Genomic DNA, 19205 nt, shown 5'->3' on the forward strand with positions numbered 1-19205 from the left:
GGGCAGGGAGATAGAGTTCAGGGGGAGAGAGAGAAGGTCAGAACCCTGAGGGGATAGGGTGGTGAGGGGATAGGGTGGTGAGAGGATAGGGTGGTGAGAGGATAGGGTGGTGAGGGGATAGGGTGGTGAGAGGATAGGGTGGTGAGGGGATAGGGTGGTGAGAGGATCGGGTGGTGAGAGGATCGGATGGTGAGAGGATCGGGTGGTGAGGGGATAGGGTGGTGAGAGGATAGGGTGGTGAGAGGATAGGGTGGTGAGGGGATAGGGTGGTGAGAGGATAGGGTGGTGAGAGGATAGGGTGGTGAGGGGATAGGGTGGTGAGAGGATAGGGGGGTGAGAGGATCGGGTGGTGAGAGGATCGGGTGGTGAGAGGATAGGGTGGTGAGAGGATAGGGTGGTGAAAGGATAGGGTGGTGAGAGGATCGGGTGGTGAGGGGATCATGTGGTGAGAGGATCGGGTGGTGAGGGGATCGGGTGGTGAGGGGATCGGGTGGTGAGAGGATAGGGTGGTGAGGGGATAGGGTGGTGAGGGGATAGGGTGGTGAGAGAAGGAGGCTTGGGTTAGCTTAGGCCAGCGTTTCCCAAACTCGGTCCTGGGGGTCCCAAAAGGTGCATGTTTTGGTTTTTGCCCTAACACTACACAGCTGATTCAAATAATCAACTCATCATCAAACTTTGACTATTTGAATCAGCTGGGTAGTGCCAGGAAAAAACAAAAACGTACACCCCTTGGGGTCCCCAGGACCGAGTTTGGGAAATGCTGGCTTAGGCCCATTGCAAAGTTTGGTATGGAGAGCGAGGTAGGCTAACAGAGGAGGTTAGGATGGAGCGAGGTAGGCTAATAGAGGAGGTTAGGATGGAGCGAGATAGGATAACAGAGGAGGTTGGGATGGAGCGAGGTAGGCTAACAGAGGAGGTTGGGATGGAGCGAGGTAGGCTAACAGAGGAGGTTAGGATGGAGCGAGGTAGGCTAATAGAGGAGGTTAGGATGGAGCGAGATAGGATAACAGAGGAGGTTGGGATGGAGCGAGGTAGGCTAACAGAGGAGGTTAGGATGGAGCGAGGTAGGCTAACAGAGGAGGTTAGGATGGAGCGAGGTAGGCTAACAGAGGAGGTTAGGATGGAGCGAGGTAGGCTAACAGAGGAGGTTGGGATGGAGCGAGGTAGGCTAACAGAGGAGGTTAGGATGGAGCGAGGTAGGCTAACAGAGGAGGTTGGGATGGAGCGAGGTAGGCTAACAGAGGAGGTTGGGATGGAGCGAGGTAGGCTAACAGAGGAGGTTGGGATGGAGCGAGGTAGGCTAACAGAGGAGGTTAGGATGGAGCAAGGTAGGCTAACAGAGGAGGTTGGGATGGAGCGAGCGGTAAGCTAACAGAGGAGGTTGGGATGGAGCGAGGTAGGCTAACAGAGGAGGTTAGGATGGAGCAAGGTAGGCTAACAGAGGAGGTTGGGATGGAGCGAGCGGTAAGCTAACAGAGGAGGTTGGGATGGAGCGAGCGGTAAGCTAACAGAGGAAGCGGTGAGAGGTATAATAGAATTGTGTAATGTCACTTACTCTCCTCCCCGCAGACACACACGCCATAGTTGAGGAGCAGGTGCTTATGGGATAGCTGGCTCATCATACTGGCGGCTTCAAAGAACGACTGGAGGGAAGAGGGAGAGAACAGAGGTCAGACAGAGTTAAATACTGTACCTTAGGAAATGTAAGCAAACATAGAAAATGAACAATCAATTGGCAAAACATTGTGCTAAATAAAATGACTTATCAGCAATGGAAGATTCCTGTCCCTTTCAAGAACTAATTCAAAAAGAGTTTCAGACTCCAAGTCCATCTCCTTAACACTACATCTTGTTGACTGGAGGTGGGGAGAGGTTCTCAACCAACCTCGGAGTAGTTGCGGTGAGCCTTATCCAGGATCTTGACAATGACATCCATCTGGTGAATTTCTCCGTAGTCTCCCAGCTCCTTCCTCACGCCACAGAAGATCTTAGTAAACGTTCCCTGACCCAGACTGTCTTTCTGTAACACACAGGGAACACAAGACAAGCATGAAGCAGGGTCTAAGATCCTATCCTTTTCCCTGGTCATCCAAAACATGTTGTGATGATGCAAACACATCCTCACTTGAACATTTGAACGTTGCCCCTTTTTTAAATTGTATTTGTGAGTGTTTATTTCTATGTATATTATATTCCAGGTTCCTGCTTAACTTACATTATTCATATCATGCCATAGTTAGATAGATCTCATTCCACCATTTCACCTGAACCAGTTAAGGAGCGACAATTCAGTCTCTGATTGAAGTCCTCTATCAAGTGTGTGTGTCAATGTGTGCATGCACATGCAGGTGTATGTCTGTGTCACAGGTGAAAGGGTCATAGGTGAAAGAGGTCAATACACCATAATAGGAACTCTAAATGTATCCTAATTGACCTTTAGGTCAAGAGTGAAGGAGAAGGAGTGAGTGAGTGAGTGAGGTATCTTACGATGACGAGGTCCTCCTTGCGTATCTTGTGGAAGACCATCTGGCTGATGTTGTGTCTGTGTAGAGTGGGGGACAGGGGGACCTCAGCCCCCTGGTTACTGCGACACACCAACAGGTTAGACTTGTCTGCAGACACGGGGAACACAGAGACGAGGACGTTAAGTTAATTAGGAGTACATAGTCATCTACTACGCTTACGGGTCGTATTCATTAGGGCACACTGCAGAAAAAAGTTTTTCAACGGTAAACAAAAACAAGTTGGACAAGTTCAGGTAGTCCCTCCCCGTTTCATGTTTAAAAAAAATATTTTTTCGTTTGGTGCCTAATGAATCTGACCATCAGGGTCTGTTAGTTGCACTGGTTGACTGCCTGGCCTGACTGAGCCTGTTGGGTGCAGACATGTGATGTATGTGACACAACATAATGTTATGAACAGTACGTGTGAAGTGGGGTCGATGCGGCTCAGAGGCCTTGTCCAAGTGTTTCTGTTGTGTTTGTGTATAGACAAAGGAATTGGTTATCATGGTGAACATAACGTGACCAAAATAAACCCTCTTGAACGTTATGAACTGTCATGCATGACCTATACATGATGATAGTTTTACAAGAGCAAGAACTACAATACTTGTCCCATGTCTCCTTTTAAATGATAGTGCATTATTTGTTTATCAAACTACTGTGAGAATATAGATCTAGAGTTGAGTGTGGCTGGAGAGCTAACATCAGCCCACATTGCTAACATTGGCCAAAGAAATGAAGTAGGCCTGTTTATGATATTGTTATCATCACAAAACACAGCTATGACCCTTATTCCCTGACCCCTCACCTTTAGCCTTAGGCGGGCAGCACTTGGTGAACTGGAAGATGTGTCCGTCGGAGCGCAGCGCTTCTTTCTGGTAGCGGTGGAGCAGCTCCCTCAGAGAGCCGAAACTCTTCTTGGCCCCAGAGAGGATGTAGTCTCCCTGGTCTGTCTTCACTATCTGGCAGTGCTTATACTCCACTAGGCTGTCACACTGCAGGGAGAGAGACAGGTCTGGAAACATTGAAGGGTCTGGGATAAACACACTTAACACCATGTCTTTCAACAACCTGTATTGTACGGTATGATACTCACGCCCACTACAAAAGACAGGAAGTATTTGTTGTAGTCCTTTGGGCTGCTGCGGAGGATGTACAGACCCTTGTGATTCCCAGACCGCCGCAGCTTACTGATAGCAAAGTCCATCCTGAGGACATAGAGAGACAGGACAGATGAGATATGGTCAGTCATGGTCGTACCATACGTGTGCGTATATATATATATATATATATATGTATGTATGTATGTATGCTTGTATATGTACAAGTTAGTGATGAGGGGGTTGACACATAAACTGAAGTCCCCTAGGTTATATCAGCTGGACGGGCGGGTTTAGGGTCATGACATCTTGTGTGGATGAAGGGCGGGTGCATGACCGGGCGGGTTGAATAAAAAGAGAAAACAACGCATAAAAAAATCCATAACTGTGCCATATATATCTATAGGCTACATTAAAAAATATATTTAATTATTTTAGGTTATCTGGCATTAGTGAGTAAGACTAATAAGCTTTAGGGCCAAACTGTACGAGCGCCAAATAGCCTAAACGCTAATTGCCAAATGCTTTTGGGAATGGTCAGAAAAAGTTAACGTCTATCCATGGAAGGACAATGTGGGAGTTTAATTCAATAAGAGAAAAGCTGTGAAATGTAGAGTTGAAGATAAAGAGAAGGGAGGGCCAGAAAATACATGTTTGGGAAAGATTTGGTGAAGTTGTAAAAGAGGATGATAGCAGTGTCAGCTATGTTATGTGTGATGGTTGTGAGGAGCTATACAAATTCAACAGTCACAAGACAGGGACTTCAAATAGGCCTATGGCAGTGTCAGCTATGTTATGTGTATCGGTTTGCCTCCAGAAAATGTTTGGTGTGCCCGAACAGCCGAAAAAACCCTCACCGAAGTCCAAAACGAACAAAAAAACGTCACAAAATGTCGTCGTAATATATGTACGAACTCTTCCGAACTGTTTCGGCTGGGAAGCATGCGGACGCCTAAAGGGTTTATTTAGACTTACATTTACATTTACATTTTAGTCATTTAGCAGACGCTCTTATTCAGAGCAACTTACAGTTAGTGAGTGCATACATTTTTCATACTACACCATTTAAATAAACATTTATACATAGGCTTAGCGCACAAACACTTACTTCTAGGACAACTTACAGTGCATTCGGGAAAGTATTCATACCACTTCCCTTTTTCCACATTTTGTTATGTTACAGCATTATTCTAAAATGGGTAGAATTATTATTTATTTTTGTATAAATGTGTAAAAAATTCTAAAAACCTGTTTTTGCTTTGTCATTATGGGGTACTGTGTGTAGATTGATGAGGGGGAAAAAACTATAATCCATTTTACAATAAGGCTGTAACGTATACTTTGAATACTTTCCGAATGCACTGTATAATGACAGAAGAGAAGCTGCATGTATCTAATTATTTTACATTTTTGTTTTAGACAAGTTGACTAACAAATAGCCTACCAAAATGTCAGAAACATACCTAAAATCAGGCGGGTGAACAAACAGCTGAGCCGCACACCACTAGTACACCTGTCTATGTGTGTGCGGATGTTCTTGTGTTTGTATATGTGGTCCTCTGTAGCTCAGCTGGTAGAGCACGGCGCTTGTAACGCCAGGGTAGTGGGTTCGATCCCCGGGACCACCCATACGTAAAAATGTATGCCCAAATGACTGTAAGTCGCTTTGGATAAAAGCGTCTGCTAAATGGCATATTATTATTATGTGCCTAGTCTTGACTTACGAGACTGGGCCGTGGCAGTAACTCTGAATGGCCTCCAGCAGCCTAGGGGGCGCCACCTCTTTACACAGGAAGTGGTGAGCGTCTGCTATGAGCCGGTAGTAGCCATCCACCAAAGACACAAAGGACAGAGCCTCCGACAGGGAATGGAACTCCAGCTCCTGTGTAGTAGAGCGAGATGGACAGAGGAAGAGGATGGAGGAGAAAAGAGGGGTGGATCAGTCCTCTGTTACACATAATACAAGGTATACAAGGATATGAGAAATGTTCCTGTTCTGATCTAACATAACACTTGGGCTGAGTCTGAAACGTCACCCTGTTCCCCTACAAAGTGCACTTACTTATGGCCCTATGGCTCTGCTCAAAAGCAGTGCACTATATTGGAAATGGCGTTTCATTTCAGACACAGCTTTTGTCCTCTTACCAGAGTCTGACTGTCCTGTCTGTTGATGGTGACGATGCGACTCTCGATAGAGCCATCCTTGTTGGCTTGCTTGATGCTGATGTCAATAACCTCAGGGAAATCACAGTACGTCTGGAAACCCTATAGAGAGAGAGCGAGAGAGAGAGAAAGAGAGTAGTAGCAGCCATCCTGAATGCACAACCGTTTCAAACATCCTTCCTCTCACGCTCTATGAAATTATTGCAGGAGACAATTTGAACACATGACTAACCCTAGCCCTTTTGTGGTTGTTTCAACATGTCCTTTGCTATTTCCAAGAAGAAAATCATAGAAAAGAGAAAGATAAAAGGAGAAGACGAGAAGGAAAAGTAAGAGAAAGAGGAAGAAAAAGATGAGGGGAACAACAAACTAGAACAAAAAGGAAAAGAGAGCGAAAGAAGAGGAACAGAAAAGAGAAGAGAATGCTACTACTCCCTACCTTGTCTGCCTCCTTATCCTCCCCCTGGGACCACTGGATGCCGTTGTTGCCTGTGACGACGATGGTGACCTCTCCGGCCAAGGGCTCAGTGACCCGGAAGCACTCTGAGTAGAAGGCTGGCTGCAGCGTCTCCAGGTTCACCAGGTATTTGAGCTTGAGGTCACGAGCCGTGGCTTTACACTGGCTGAACTGCTGGATGAACTTCTTGAAGCGATGGCGGATCCTCTTCCGGGTCACAAAGTGGTACTCCTGGATATGGGCACGCATATTCTTGGGCAGGAATGACTTATAGCTAGGGAGGGAAGGTGAAAAAATGGGTTTAGTTACAATTGGGTGCGTTACATACCAGTATCAATAGCAGCAAAGAGCTGAATTATATGATACAACAAACACAATAACATACACATCTTAAGAACATGGGCTGGAGTGGATTGGACTGAGGTTTGGTGGATTGGAGTGAGGTTTGGTGGATTGGAGTGAGGTTTGGTGGATTGGAGTGAGGTTTGGTGTGGTGGATTGGAATGAATTGAATTGGAGTAATGGTGTGATGGATTGGAGTGAGGTGGGGTGGATTGGATTGGATAGGTGTGGTGGATTGGAGTGAGGTGTGGTGGATTGGATTGGATAGGTGTGGTGGATTGGAGTGAGGTGGGGTGGATTGGATTGGATAGGTGTGGTGGATTGGAGTGAGGTGTGGTGGATTGGATTGGATAGGTGTGGTGGATTGGAGTGAGGTGTGGTGGATTGGATTGGATAGGTGTGGTGGATTGGAGTGAGGTGGGGTGGATTGGATTGGATAGGTGTGGTGGATTGGAGTGAGGTGTGGTGGATTGGATTGGATAGGTGTGGTGGATTGGAGTGAGGTGGGGTGGATTGGATTGGATAGGTGTGGTGGATTGGAGTGAGGTGTGGTGGATTGGAGTTACAGTAGGTGTGGTGAGGAGGGGTGGATTGGAGTGAGGTGTGGTGGAGTGAGGTAACGTGAAGTGAGGTGGAGTGAGGTGGGGTGGGTTGAGGTGGAGTGAGGTGAGGTGAGGTGGAGTGGATAGGAGTGAGGTGGGGTGGGTTGAGGTGGAGTGAGGTGTGGTGGATTGGAGTTACAGTAGGTGTGGTGAGGTGGGGTGGAGTGGGGTGAGGGAGTGAGGTGGGGTGGATAGGAGTGAGGTGGGGTGGGTTGAGGTGGAGTGAGGTGTGGTGGATTGGAGTTACAGTAGGTGTGGTGAGGTGGGGTGGAGTGGGGTGAGGGAGTGAGGTGGGGTGGATAGGAGTGAGGTGGGGTGAATTGGAGTGAGGTGTGGTGGATTGGATTGGAGTTACAGTTGGTGTGGTGGATTGGAGTGAGGTGGGGTGAAGTGATGGTTCATTCTTGGGAGCAATTTCCAAACGACTGAAGGTACCACGTTCATCTGTACAAACAATAGTACGCAAGTATAAAACACCATGGGACCACGCAGCCGTCGTACCGCTCAGGAAGGATACACATTCTGTTTCCTAGAGATGAATGTACTTTGGTGCGAAGAGTGCAAATCAATCCCAGAACAACAGCAAAGGACCCTGTGAAGATTCTGGAGGAAACAGGTACAAAAGTATCTATATCCACAGTAAAACAAGTCCTATATCGACATAACCTGTAAGGCCGCTCAGCAAGGAAGAAGCCACTGCTCCAAAACCGCCATAAAACAGCCAGACTACGGTTTGCAACTGCACATGGGGACAAAGATCGTACTTTTTGGAGAAATGTCCTCTGGTCTGATGAAACAAAAATAGAACTGTTTGGCCATAATGACCATCGTTATGTTTGGAGGAAAAAGGGGGTTACTTGCAAGCCGAAGAACACCATCCCAACCATGAAGCATGGGGGTGGCAGCATCATGCTGTGGAGGTGCTTTGCTGCAGGAGGGACTGGTGCACTTCACAAAATAGATGGCATCATGAGGAAGGGAAATTATGTGGATATATTGAAGCAACATCTCAAGACACCCATCAGGAAGTTAAAGCTTGGTCGCAAATGGGTCTTCCAAATGGACAATGACCCCAAGCATACTTCCAAAGTTGTGGCAAAATGGCTTAAGGACAACAAAGTCAAGGTAATGGAGTGGCCATCACAAAGCCCTGACCTCAATCCTATAGAAAATCTGTGCGCAGAACTGAAAAAGCGTGTGCAAGCAAGGAGACCTACAAACCAGCTCTGTCAGGAGGAATGGGCCAAAATTCACCCAACTTATTGTGGGAAGCTTGTGGAAGGCTACCTGAAACGTTTGACCCAAGTTTAACAATTTAAAGGCAATGTTACCAAATACTAATTGAGTGTATGTAAACTTCTGACCCACTGGGAATGTGATGAAAGAAATAAAAGCTGAAATAAATAATTCTCTCTACTATTATTCTGACATTTCACATTCTTAAAATAAAGTGGTGATCCTAACTGACCTAAGACAGGGATTTTTTACTAGGATTAAATGTCAGGAATTGTGAAAAACTGAGTTTAAATGTATTTGGCTAAGGTGTATATAAACTGTATATATACAGTGGGGAGAACAAGTATTTGATACACTGCTGATACACCTGCCGATTTTGCAGGTTTTCCTACTTACAAAGCATGTAGAGGTCTGTAATTTTACAAAGCATGTAGAGGTCAAAAATCCAGAAAATCACATTGTATGATTTTTAAGTAATAATTTGCATTTTATTGCATGACATAAGTATTTGATACATCAGAAAAGCAGAACTTAATATTTGGTACAGAAACCTTTGTTTGCAATTACAGAGATCATACGTTTCCTGTAGGTCTTGACCAGGTTTGCGCACACTGCAGCAGGGATTTTGGCCCACTCCTCCATACAGACTTTCTCCAGATCCTTCAGGTTTCGGGGCTGTTGCTGGGCAATACGGACTTTCAGCTCCCTCCAAAGATTTTCTATTGGGTTCAGGTCTGGAGATTGGCTAGGCCACTCCAGGACCTTGAGATGCTTCTTACGGAGCCACTCTTTAGTTGCCCTGGCTGTGTGTTTCGGGTCGTTGTCATGCTGGAAGACCCAGCCACGACCCATCTTCAATGCTCTTACTGAGGGAAGGAGGTTGTTGGCCAAGATCTGGCGATACATGGCCCCATCCATCCTCCCCTCAATACGGTGCAGTCGTCCTGTCCCCTTTGCAGAAAAACATCCCCAAAGAATGATGTTTCCACCTCCATGCTTCACGGTTGGGATGGTGTTCTTGGGGTTGTACTCATCCTTCTTCTTCCTCCAAACACGGCAAGTGGAGTTTAGACCAAAAAGCTATATTTTTGTCTCATCAGACCACATGACCTTCTCCCATTCCTCCTCTGGATCATCCAGATGGTCATTGGCAAACTTCAGACGGGCCTGGACATGCGCTGGCTTGAGCAGGGGGACCTTGCGTGCGCTGCAGGATTTTAATCCATGACGGTGTAGTGTGTTACTAATGGTTTTCTTTGAGACTGTGGTCCCAGCTCTCTTCAGGTCATTGACCAGGTCCTGCCGTGTAGTTCTGGGCTGATCCCTCACCTTCCTCATGATCATTGATGCCCCACGAAGTGAGATCTTGCATGGAGCCCCAGACCGAGGGTGATTGACCGTCATCTTGAACTTATTCAATTTTCTAATAATTGCGCCAACAGTTGTTGCCTTCTCACCAACTGCTTGCCTATTGTCCCGTAGCCCATCCCAGCCTTGTGCAGGTCTACAATTCGTCAGTGTATCAAATACCTGTTCTCCCCACTGTATATAGTAGAGAGGAACAACTGCTTAATGCCTCACGGTAATAGGCTATAGGCCTAGTGAAATGGATGAACAGAAGAAATGTAAGTTGTAAAAGCCTATTATTGTTATTATATGTCTTATATTATGTAATTCCAGATCCATTTTGATGACGATATCCCTGAGATGAATGTTGTACAATGTTACGGTTATGATAGCGATGTAACTTGCACTTTGTTTTCAGGTTTGAATGAGAATGTATTCCCCTAACCTTATTCTTTCAATAAAGTGTTTTATTAATATTATATCATTTGTTTATGTCTTTCCTTATCATATGTAAGACTAAATGCCATTTGTAATTTGTTTTGGTTCAGAAATGTGCTAAATATACTACCCACATACAGTTGAAGTCGGAAGATTACATACACCTTAGCCAAATATATTTAAACTCAGTTTCTCACAATTCCTGGCATTTAATCCTAGTAAAAATTCCCTGTCTTAGGTCAGTTAGGATCACCACTTTATTTTAAGAATGTGAAATGTCAAAATAATAGTAGAGAGAATGATTTATTTCAGCTTTTATTTATTTCATCACATTCCCAGTGGGTCAGAAGTTTACATACACTCAATTAATATTTAGTAGCATTGCCTTTAAATTGTTTAACTTGGGTCAAACGTTTCAGGTAGCCTTCCACAAGCTTCCCACAATAAGTTGGGTAAATTTTAGCCCATTCCTCCAGACAGAGCTGGTGTAACTGAGTCAGGTTTGTAGGCCTACTTACTCGCACAGGCTTTTTCAGTTCTGCCCACACATTTTCTATAGGATTGAGGTCAGGGCTTTGTGATGGCCACTCCAATACCTTGACTTTGTTGTCCTTCAGCCATTTTGCCACAACTTTGGAAGTATGCCTTGGGTCATTGTCCATTTGGAAGACCCATTTGCGACCAAACTTTAACTTCCTGACTGATGTCTTGAGATGTTGCTTCAATATATCCACATAATTTCCCTTCCTCATGATGCCATCTATTTTGTGAAGTGCACCAGTCCCTCCTGCAGCAAAGCACTCCCACAGCATGATGCTGCCACCCCCGTGCTTCACGTTTGGGATGGTGTTCTTCGGCTTGCAAGCAACCCCCTTTTTCCTCCAAACATAACGATGGTCATTATGGCCAAACAGTTCTATTTTTGTTTTATCAGACCAGAGGACATTTCTCCAAAAAGTACGATCTTTGTCCCCATCTGCAGTTGCAAACCGTAGTCTGGCTTTTTTATGGCGGTTTTGGAGCAGTGGCTTCTTCCTTGCTGAGCGGACTTACAGGTTATGTCGATATAGGACTTGTTTTAACGTGGATATAGATAATTTTGTACCTGTTTCCTCCAGCATCTTCACAAGGTCCTTTGCTGTTGTTCTGGGATTGATTTGCACTCTTCGCACCAAAGTACGTTCATCTCTAGGAGACAGAACGCGTCTCCTTCCTGAGCGGTATGATGGCTGCGTGGTCCCATGGTGTTTATACTTGCGTACTATTGTTTGTACAGATGAACGTGGTACCTTCAGGCGTTTGGAAATTGCTCCCAAGGATGAACCAGACTTGTGGAGGTCTACAATTTCTTTTCTGAGGTCTTGGCTGATTTCTTTTTATTTTCCCATCATGTCAAGCAAAGAGGCACTGAGTTTGAAGGTAGGTCCTGAAATACATCCACAGGTACACCTCCAATTGACACAAATTATGTCAATTAGCCTGTCAGAAGCTTCTAAAGCCGTGACATCATTTTCTGGAATTTTCCAAGCTGTTTAAAGGCACAGTCAACTTAGTGTATGTAAATTTATGATACAGTGAATTATAAGTGAAATAATCTGTCTGTAAACAATTGTTGGAAAAATTACTTGTGTCATGCACAAAGTAGATGTCCTAACCGACTTGCCAAAACTATAGTTTGTTAACAAGAAATTTGTGGAGTGGTTGAAAAACAAGTTTTAATGACTCCAACCTAAGTGTATGTAAACTTCCGACTTCAACTGTATAACACTGTATACTGTATATACACATATCAGATATTACTGCCCACTACAATATCATATGCCAAAACATGATTTGTATTGACCCGACTGTGAAGTGTGTGAACGGTACAACACGACGAGTTGAAGGGGAGAGGGGTGAGGCTGAATGAGCCAATTGGCAGCCTTTGATCTAGGCATGATTAAGTGGCCAGGAAGGTGAAACAAATGGCAAGTTAGGATTTTAGACAGGACACCGACCAGAGTTAACATCCCTTCTTCAGTGACCGCAGGGAAGGCTCTGCATTCCACCTGGTTTGACCGTCGTGTACACATCGTTTTGTGACCAAATGTTTTTCAGCTCTGACAGTTTCTTATACGTTTTTCTTGGCTTTGAATTTCAACATGGTCCATCTTCCTCCAACCAGCCTACTCACCTGTTGTCGTTATAGATGTCCACAGGGGACTGGCAACTCTCCTTAGCCATCCTCATCATGTCCAACACAGCCATGCCAAGACACTCCTCCTGGGCCTCATGGTTCACTGGGATAGTCACCCAGCCATGCACAAAGTCACTACGCCACTGAGAGAGAAAGAGAGGGAGGGAGAGAGGGAGGGAGGGAGGGAGATATAGGGCGTAGTGGCATAAGGTGAAAACAGACAAGGCAAACAAGGGAGAAAGAGAGAAGGGAGGGGGAGAGTGAGAAGGGAGGGGGAGAGTGAGTAGGGAGGGGGAGAGTGAGTAGGGAGGGGGAGAGCGAGTAGGGAGGGGGAGAGAGAGTAGGGAGGGGGAGAGAGAGTAGGGAGGGGGAGAGAGTGTAGGGAGGGGGAGAGAGTAAGGAGGGGGAGAGAGAGTAGAGAGGGGGAGAGTTGATAACGTTAACATATGACAGACAGGCACAGCAGACTGGCAGACACCCCTAACATATGACAGACAGGCACAGCAGACTGGCAGACACCCCTAACATATGACAGACAGGCACAGCAGACTGGCAGACACCCCTAACATATGACAGATCTGATTAGGGATGAAGCAGTTGTTACACAGCCCTATCAGTGGCCTGCCGCGGTCTCTGGGTGCATCCCAAGTGGCACCCTTTTCCCCAAATACAGTGTTGTGTATATATACAGTGAGGGAAAAAAGTATTTGATCCCCTGCTGATTCTGTGCGTTTGCCCACTGACAAAGAAATGATCAGTCTATAATTTTAATGGTAGGTTTATTTGAACAGTGAGAGACAGAATAACAACAACAAAAATCCAGAAAAACGCATGTCAAAAATGTTATAAATTGATTTGCATTTTAATGAGGGAAATAAGTATTTGACCCCTCTGCAAAACATGACTTAGTACTTGGTGGCAAAACCCTTGTTGGCAATCACAGAGTCAGATGTTTATTGTAGTTGGCCACCAGGTTTGCACACATCTCAGGAGGGATTTTGTCCCACTCCTCTTTGCAGATCTTCTCCAAGTCATTAAGGTTTCGAGGCTGACGTTGGCAACTCGAACCTTCAGCTCCCTCCACAGATTTTCTATGGGATTAAGGTCTGGAGACTGGCTAGGCCACTCCAGGACCTTAATGTGCTTCTTCTTGAGCCACTCCTTTGTTGCCTTGGCCGTGTGTTTTGGGTCATTGTCATGCTGGAATACCCATCCACGACCCATTTTCAATGTCCTGGCTGAGGGAAGGAGGTTCTCACCCAAGATTTGACGGTACATGACCCCATCCATCGTCCCTTTGATGCGGTGAAGTTGTCCTGTCCCCTTAGCAGAAAAACACCCCCAAAGCATAATGTTTCCATCTCCATGTTTGACGGTGGGGATGGTGTTCTTGGGGTCATAGGCAGCATTCCTACTCCTCCAAACAAGGCGAGTTGAGTTGATGCCAAAGAGCTCCATTTTGGTCTCATCTGACCACAACACTTTCACTCAGTTCTCCTCTGAATCATTCAGATGTTCATTGGCAAACTTCAGACGGGCCTGTATATGTGCTTTCTTGAGCAGGGGGACCTTGCGGGCGCTGCAGGATTTCAGTCCTTCACGGCGTAGTGTGTTACCAATTGTTTTCTTGGTGACTATGGTCCCAGCTGCCTTGAGATCATTGACAAGATCCTCTCGTGTAGTTCTGGGCTGATTTCTCACTGTTCTCATGATCATTGCAACTCCATGAGATGAGATATTGCATGGAGCCCCAGGCCGAGGGAGATTGACAGTTCTTTTGTGTTTCTTCCATTTGCGAATAGTCGCACCAACTGTTGTCACCTTCTCACCAAGCTGCTTGGCGATGGTCTTGTAGCCCATTCCAGCTTTGTGTAGGTCTACAATCTTGTCCCTGACATCCTTGGAGAGCTCTTTGGTCTTGGCCATGGTGGAGAGTTTGGAATCTGATTGATTGATTGCTTCTGTGGACAGGTGTTTTTTATACAGGTAACAAACTGAGATTAGGAGCACTCCCTTTAAGAGTGTGCTCCTTGTCTCAGCTCGTTACCTGTATAAAAGACACCTGGGAGCCAGAAATCTTTCTGATTGAGAGGGGGTCAAATACTTATTTCCCTCATTAAAATGCAAATCAATTTATAAAATTTTTGACATGCGTTTTTCTGGATTTCTTTATTGTTATTCTGTCTCTCACTGTTCAAATAAACCTACCATTAAAATTATAGACTGATCATGTCTTTGTCAGTGGGCAAACGTACAAAATCAGCAGGGGATCAAATACTTTTTTCCCTCACTGTAGGGTAGTCTAAAAAATCAGACCCTAGGCAACAGTGACTAGGGTCTCGTTTCAATGATGCACTCGTGGCATAGAGGAACTACATCACTAGGTCACTACGTCACGTCAATACCTACGTATAACTGAATCACTACCTTATCCGCTTGAATAAAATACAAAATAGTAGCTAGCAAGATGGAGATCACCAAGGTTATTTTTAATGAGTGCATTTTGCAAGTGGCTAGTTTACATAAATTACCTCAACTAAAACCACTGCAAACGTTTTGACAGACCCTGGTTCGATTCCAGGCTATATCACAATCCGGCAGTGATTGGGAGTCCTATAGGGCGGCGCACAATTGGCCCAGCATCGTCCGGGTTTGGCCGGTGTACAGTCACTGTAAATAAGAATTTGTTCTTAACTGACTTGCCTAGTTAAATAAAGGTTACAAAAAAAAACTTGACTCCAAACATTGGTTTTGAATCACAACGTTCTGGCATGCTTGCCTTGTGATTTGTTGGGAGTCCCCTGATTTTTTCCCCCGTCTTATCGACGTAGGCAGTGACGTCGTTCCTCTATGACAAAAAAAGTCCTCATTGACACTAGACCTTAGTCACCGTGTTGCCTAGGGTTTCCAGACTACTGGCCCTATGGTCCGTGGTCTAAAGTAGTGCACTATATTGGGAATAGGGTGCCATTTGGGATGCGCACTTTGTCTGCACATGCTGGCTAAGGAAGATGTCCCCACAGGCAGGGTTACAAACTAACTGGTGAGAACAGACTGCCTGGGTGTTTGAGGAGATCAATTTAAGCAAGGCAAGACGCAGGCAGAACTGCTTAATGTTTGGTTATGCTATTTAAGATGCAAGGTGATTTGCAGTTCAGTGATTCCGACTGCAATGTTGTCCATCTCAAACACGTACACTCTGCATCCCCCGTCTTCCTGACTGCACCACCACTTATTTTCTAGTTATAGCAAATAACAACCTTACATGGCACGTTGGATATATGCAGCCATGTTTTCACAAGCTACACTTGAAGTATTACACTCTCTCTTCCGTCTTTTTGCTCAACACGTTTCTGTGCTGTTACCAAAGGTGATGGGGATCTTAGAGTGTATGTACGCTCTAGAACTATGGCCAGTCCAGTTGAACTTCTCTCTGTGGATAACATCAACTAAAACCACAAGAGACATCGCCCTCGGCTATACGAACAACACATCGGCAGACAGAACATGTTGAGGAACATAACCCAACTTTCCAAGAATAGAAAATAAAGAAAAAAACTGTCACGCAAGTTTTATTTTTTGTTGTTGTTTTTTTTTTTTTTTTTTTTATACGTGGAAAAGAGGTACCTCAGTTCTCAGAACTATGTACCAAAGTCAACACCGCTTTCCTCACAGCAACCCAGGGCCTTCATTGTCCTAAACTACAGACTTAAAGGGGCCAGCCACCGTTGAAACAATAACAAAGGGATCTCACCCCACCTCTGTTTTGGTAAAAAGCTGAGGGATGGGCCTGGAGAAATGTAACCACTCCTAAATTCATAAAACGGAGGTATCGATGCAAGGACTGACCATCCAAAATATTAAAATGATAGTTATACGCAGTTATATACAGCGTTTGTTTACATTTACAATGTTTACAAACATTGTAAATGTTGAACAGTTGAACTAAGCTCATGAGGTATCTATAAGTTATATTCTTCAAGAATCCATGGATGTAGCAATTGCGGATTGCCCCCTTAAAATGACAGCAGGACCTCACATAGTAACTAACGTTTACAGGGTAATCTCTCACACCCAGTGTGTTTTGTGACAATGTGAATGTGAAGATAAAGACAGAAAGGCCACCACAGTCCACACAGACATTCTGAAAGCAAGCAAACACACAAAGAGCCTCAGCTTCCACCACCGCCTCTCACCCTCCCAACACCACTTCCCCTTTTCTTTAGCATACGTGTGGACACACACACACACACACACACACACACACACACACACACACACACACACACACACACACACACACACACACACTAGTACATGGGTGGATTCGGCAGTTATTTACACCAGACAGACTTTACATCTTCACTGATTGGAGATTGACTTATAGAAACCAGTCCCCCAAAATTGATTTTGCTTGTCATTAGTCTTACCATCTGGCTCTCCCTCTGTAGTAATTGAGCCTGGGGACGAGGTTACTTAACACTTTAGGTGACTGAAAGGTATCTGGTGGCTTTACAGGTAGGCCATTTTAGGGTGAGCCTGTCGCATACATGTCAGACTCAGAGCCCATATTTACAAAGCAAAGTGCTGATTCACTATGATCTTTAAGGCAAAGCTGATCCAAGATCAGCACTTTTACACTCGGAATTTACACCCTGGTCTCTTGAATTTCACACTACCAGACTGAGAAAACACTCCTGGAAAAAACATAGCCCAAGACTAACCTGAGCGAAGAGGTAAGACATGACGGTATCGTCTAAAACAGGGCTGTCCAGTCCCTTGTTGACCCCATAGCGGTGGGCACAGGAGCCTCCATACCAGCCAGGGAAGTAGTACCTAGAGAGAGAGAGAGAGAGGAGAGAGAGGGAAGAAACAGGAAGAAAAGAAGAGACAAAGAGGAAGATTATATTGTGTATAATACTACTACAGTACAATGATACTTCATTTAAACCTCATTGCATATTTGACATTTTCATTCCTTAATATTTCTAATAGTCTATCTAATTGTTTCCTTTTCAACAGAAAAATTAAAAAACTAGATCCCTGACCCCACGCCACTTCCTACCGCACTCTGAAGAGGAGACTCTCATTGGCTGATTGGTCCAGTTTGAGGACGTGATTGGGTGGGAACCACATGCGGTCGCTCTCCCTTATCAGGCCAAACAGGCTACAGTACATCGGTGACAGGCCTGGGACACAGGAGAGAATAATAAAAACATCAACTTCAAACACATCCATAGGGATAAGCAGAGCTGTATATATATCCTTGTGGTTAGAGTGTCCACCTTGATATTAGAAGGTTGGGGGTTCGATCCCCGGTTGAGTCACACCAAAGACTCTAAAATTGGGACCTGATGCCTCTCTGCTTGGCACTCAGTATTTAGGAGATGGATTAGGGGTAAGGGCCTGCGCTAGACTAGGGGGTGTACTTGTACATCAAGCTGCCTCACCCTACAGAAATGGGAGATAGCCTTGTCTGAGCCATAGGGCAGGAGCCTACTATTTATTCATTTCTATATTTATGTAACACCTTCCTAATATTGAGTTGCATCCCCTTTTGCCCCCAGAACAGCCTCAATTCGTCAGGGCATGGACTCTACAAGGTGTCGAAAGCGTTCCACAGGGATTCTGGACAATGTTGACTACAATGCTTCCCACAGTTGTGTCAAGTTGGCTGGATGTCCTTTGGGTGGTGGACCATTCTTGATACACACATGAAACGGTTGAGCATGAAAAACCCAGCAGTGTTGCAGTTCTTGACACACTCAAACCGGTGCGCCTGGCACCTACTACCATACCCTGTTCAAAGGCACTTAAAAATTCACCCTCTGAATGGCACACATACACAATCCATTTCTCAATTGTCTCCAGGCTTAACGATCCTTCTTTAACCCGTCTCCTCCCCTTCAGCTTCACTGATTGACGTGGATTTAACAAGTAACATCAATAAGGGGTCATAGCTTTCACCTAGATTCACCTGGTTAGTCTATCTCATGGAAAGAGCAGGTGTTCCTAATGTTTTGTACGCTCAGTGTATAGCCAAGACAAGGTTCTATCTGGACACTTGACCAAACTCGAACTAAAATGGCCCTGGGGATAATGTCAGTTGACACAAGGAATGTTTTTCTGCATAGATAGTTATACCCACAGAACCATGCGATTCAATTTCACAGCTTTACATAGTCATGATGCATTAATGAACAGGCATACCACAACACATAGCAGCAATAGCAAATACAGCTATTTAGCAGCAACCTTATTCTGAACTTTCAAAGTCGACTTATAAACCTAACAACTTCTAAACTTCCATTGAACGCAACGGGACACGTTTATTTAATACTTTAGGTTACTGAACAGTCTCTGGTGGCTTTACAGGAAGGCTATTTTAGGTGAGCCTGTCGCATACATACCCAGACTAGAGCCGATATGGACACAAATCCATTTCATGATAAATTGACAGAATTATCACGATAACGATGAATGGAATGATATGTTTACAACAATGTGTACCGTTACTTTAAAAAATATATTACCCTTAAAACTACTTCTACTACTTTGAATGGTGTGGCTATTATTAGCAGATTGATTTCATTTCAAACTTCACATTCCTCTATTAAAAGGCTAATAATCGTTATTATCGATATCAGTAAAATGTCCTCGATAAATGATCGGAATATATAATTTTCGGTTTATTGTCCCAGCTCTAGGTCAGACTCAGATCCCATATTTACAAAGCAACTCAGAGTAGAAGTGGTGATTCATTAGGATCTTTAAGGAAAAGCTGATCCTAAATCAGCACTCCTACTCATGCACGTACACACAGGCTGCTATGGTCAACTG

The 19205-nt window shown here is 44.8% G+C and overlaps 1 protein-coding gene across 2 annotated transcripts in view; it reads right to left on the reverse strand.

Annotated features, from left to right (window-relative positions):
- LOC311136200 (tyrosine-protein kinase JAK2-like) overlaps nucleotides 1-19205 on the reverse strand; it is a 60005-nt gene that overhangs the window by 14010 nt on the left and 26790 nt on the right. For both annotated transcript variants that reach the window (XM_084170300.1, XM_084170301.1), the window contains exons 3-13: nucleotides 17431-17554; nucleotides 17090-17201; nucleotides 12363-12508; nucleotides 6207-6498; nucleotides 5750-5869; nucleotides 5329-5486; nucleotides 3601-3712; nucleotides 3313-3499; nucleotides 2488-2612; nucleotides 1886-2020; nucleotides 1556-1643 (exon numbers count right to left, since the gene is read on the reverse strand). In XM_084170300.1, coding sequence (XP_084026426.1) covers nucleotides 1556-1643; nucleotides 1886-2020; nucleotides 2488-2612; nucleotides 3313-3499; nucleotides 3601-3712; nucleotides 5329-5486; nucleotides 5750-5869; nucleotides 6207-6498; nucleotides 12363-12508; nucleotides 17090-17201; nucleotides 17431-17554 — 1599 coding nt within the window. The remainder of the gene's footprint in view (nucleotides 1-1555; nucleotides 1644-1885; nucleotides 2021-2487; nucleotides 2613-3312; nucleotides 3500-3600; nucleotides 3713-5328; nucleotides 5487-5749; nucleotides 5870-6206; nucleotides 6499-12362; nucleotides 12509-17089; nucleotides 17202-17430; nucleotides 17555-19205) is intronic.

The sequence above is a fragment of the Coregonus lavaretus genome (genome assembly GCF_964263955.1).
Source record: "Coregonus lavaretus genome assembly, chromosome: 10".
NCBI classification, from domain to species: domain Eukaryota; kingdom Metazoa; phylum Chordata; class Actinopteri; order Salmoniformes; family Salmonidae; genus Coregonus; species Coregonus lavaretus.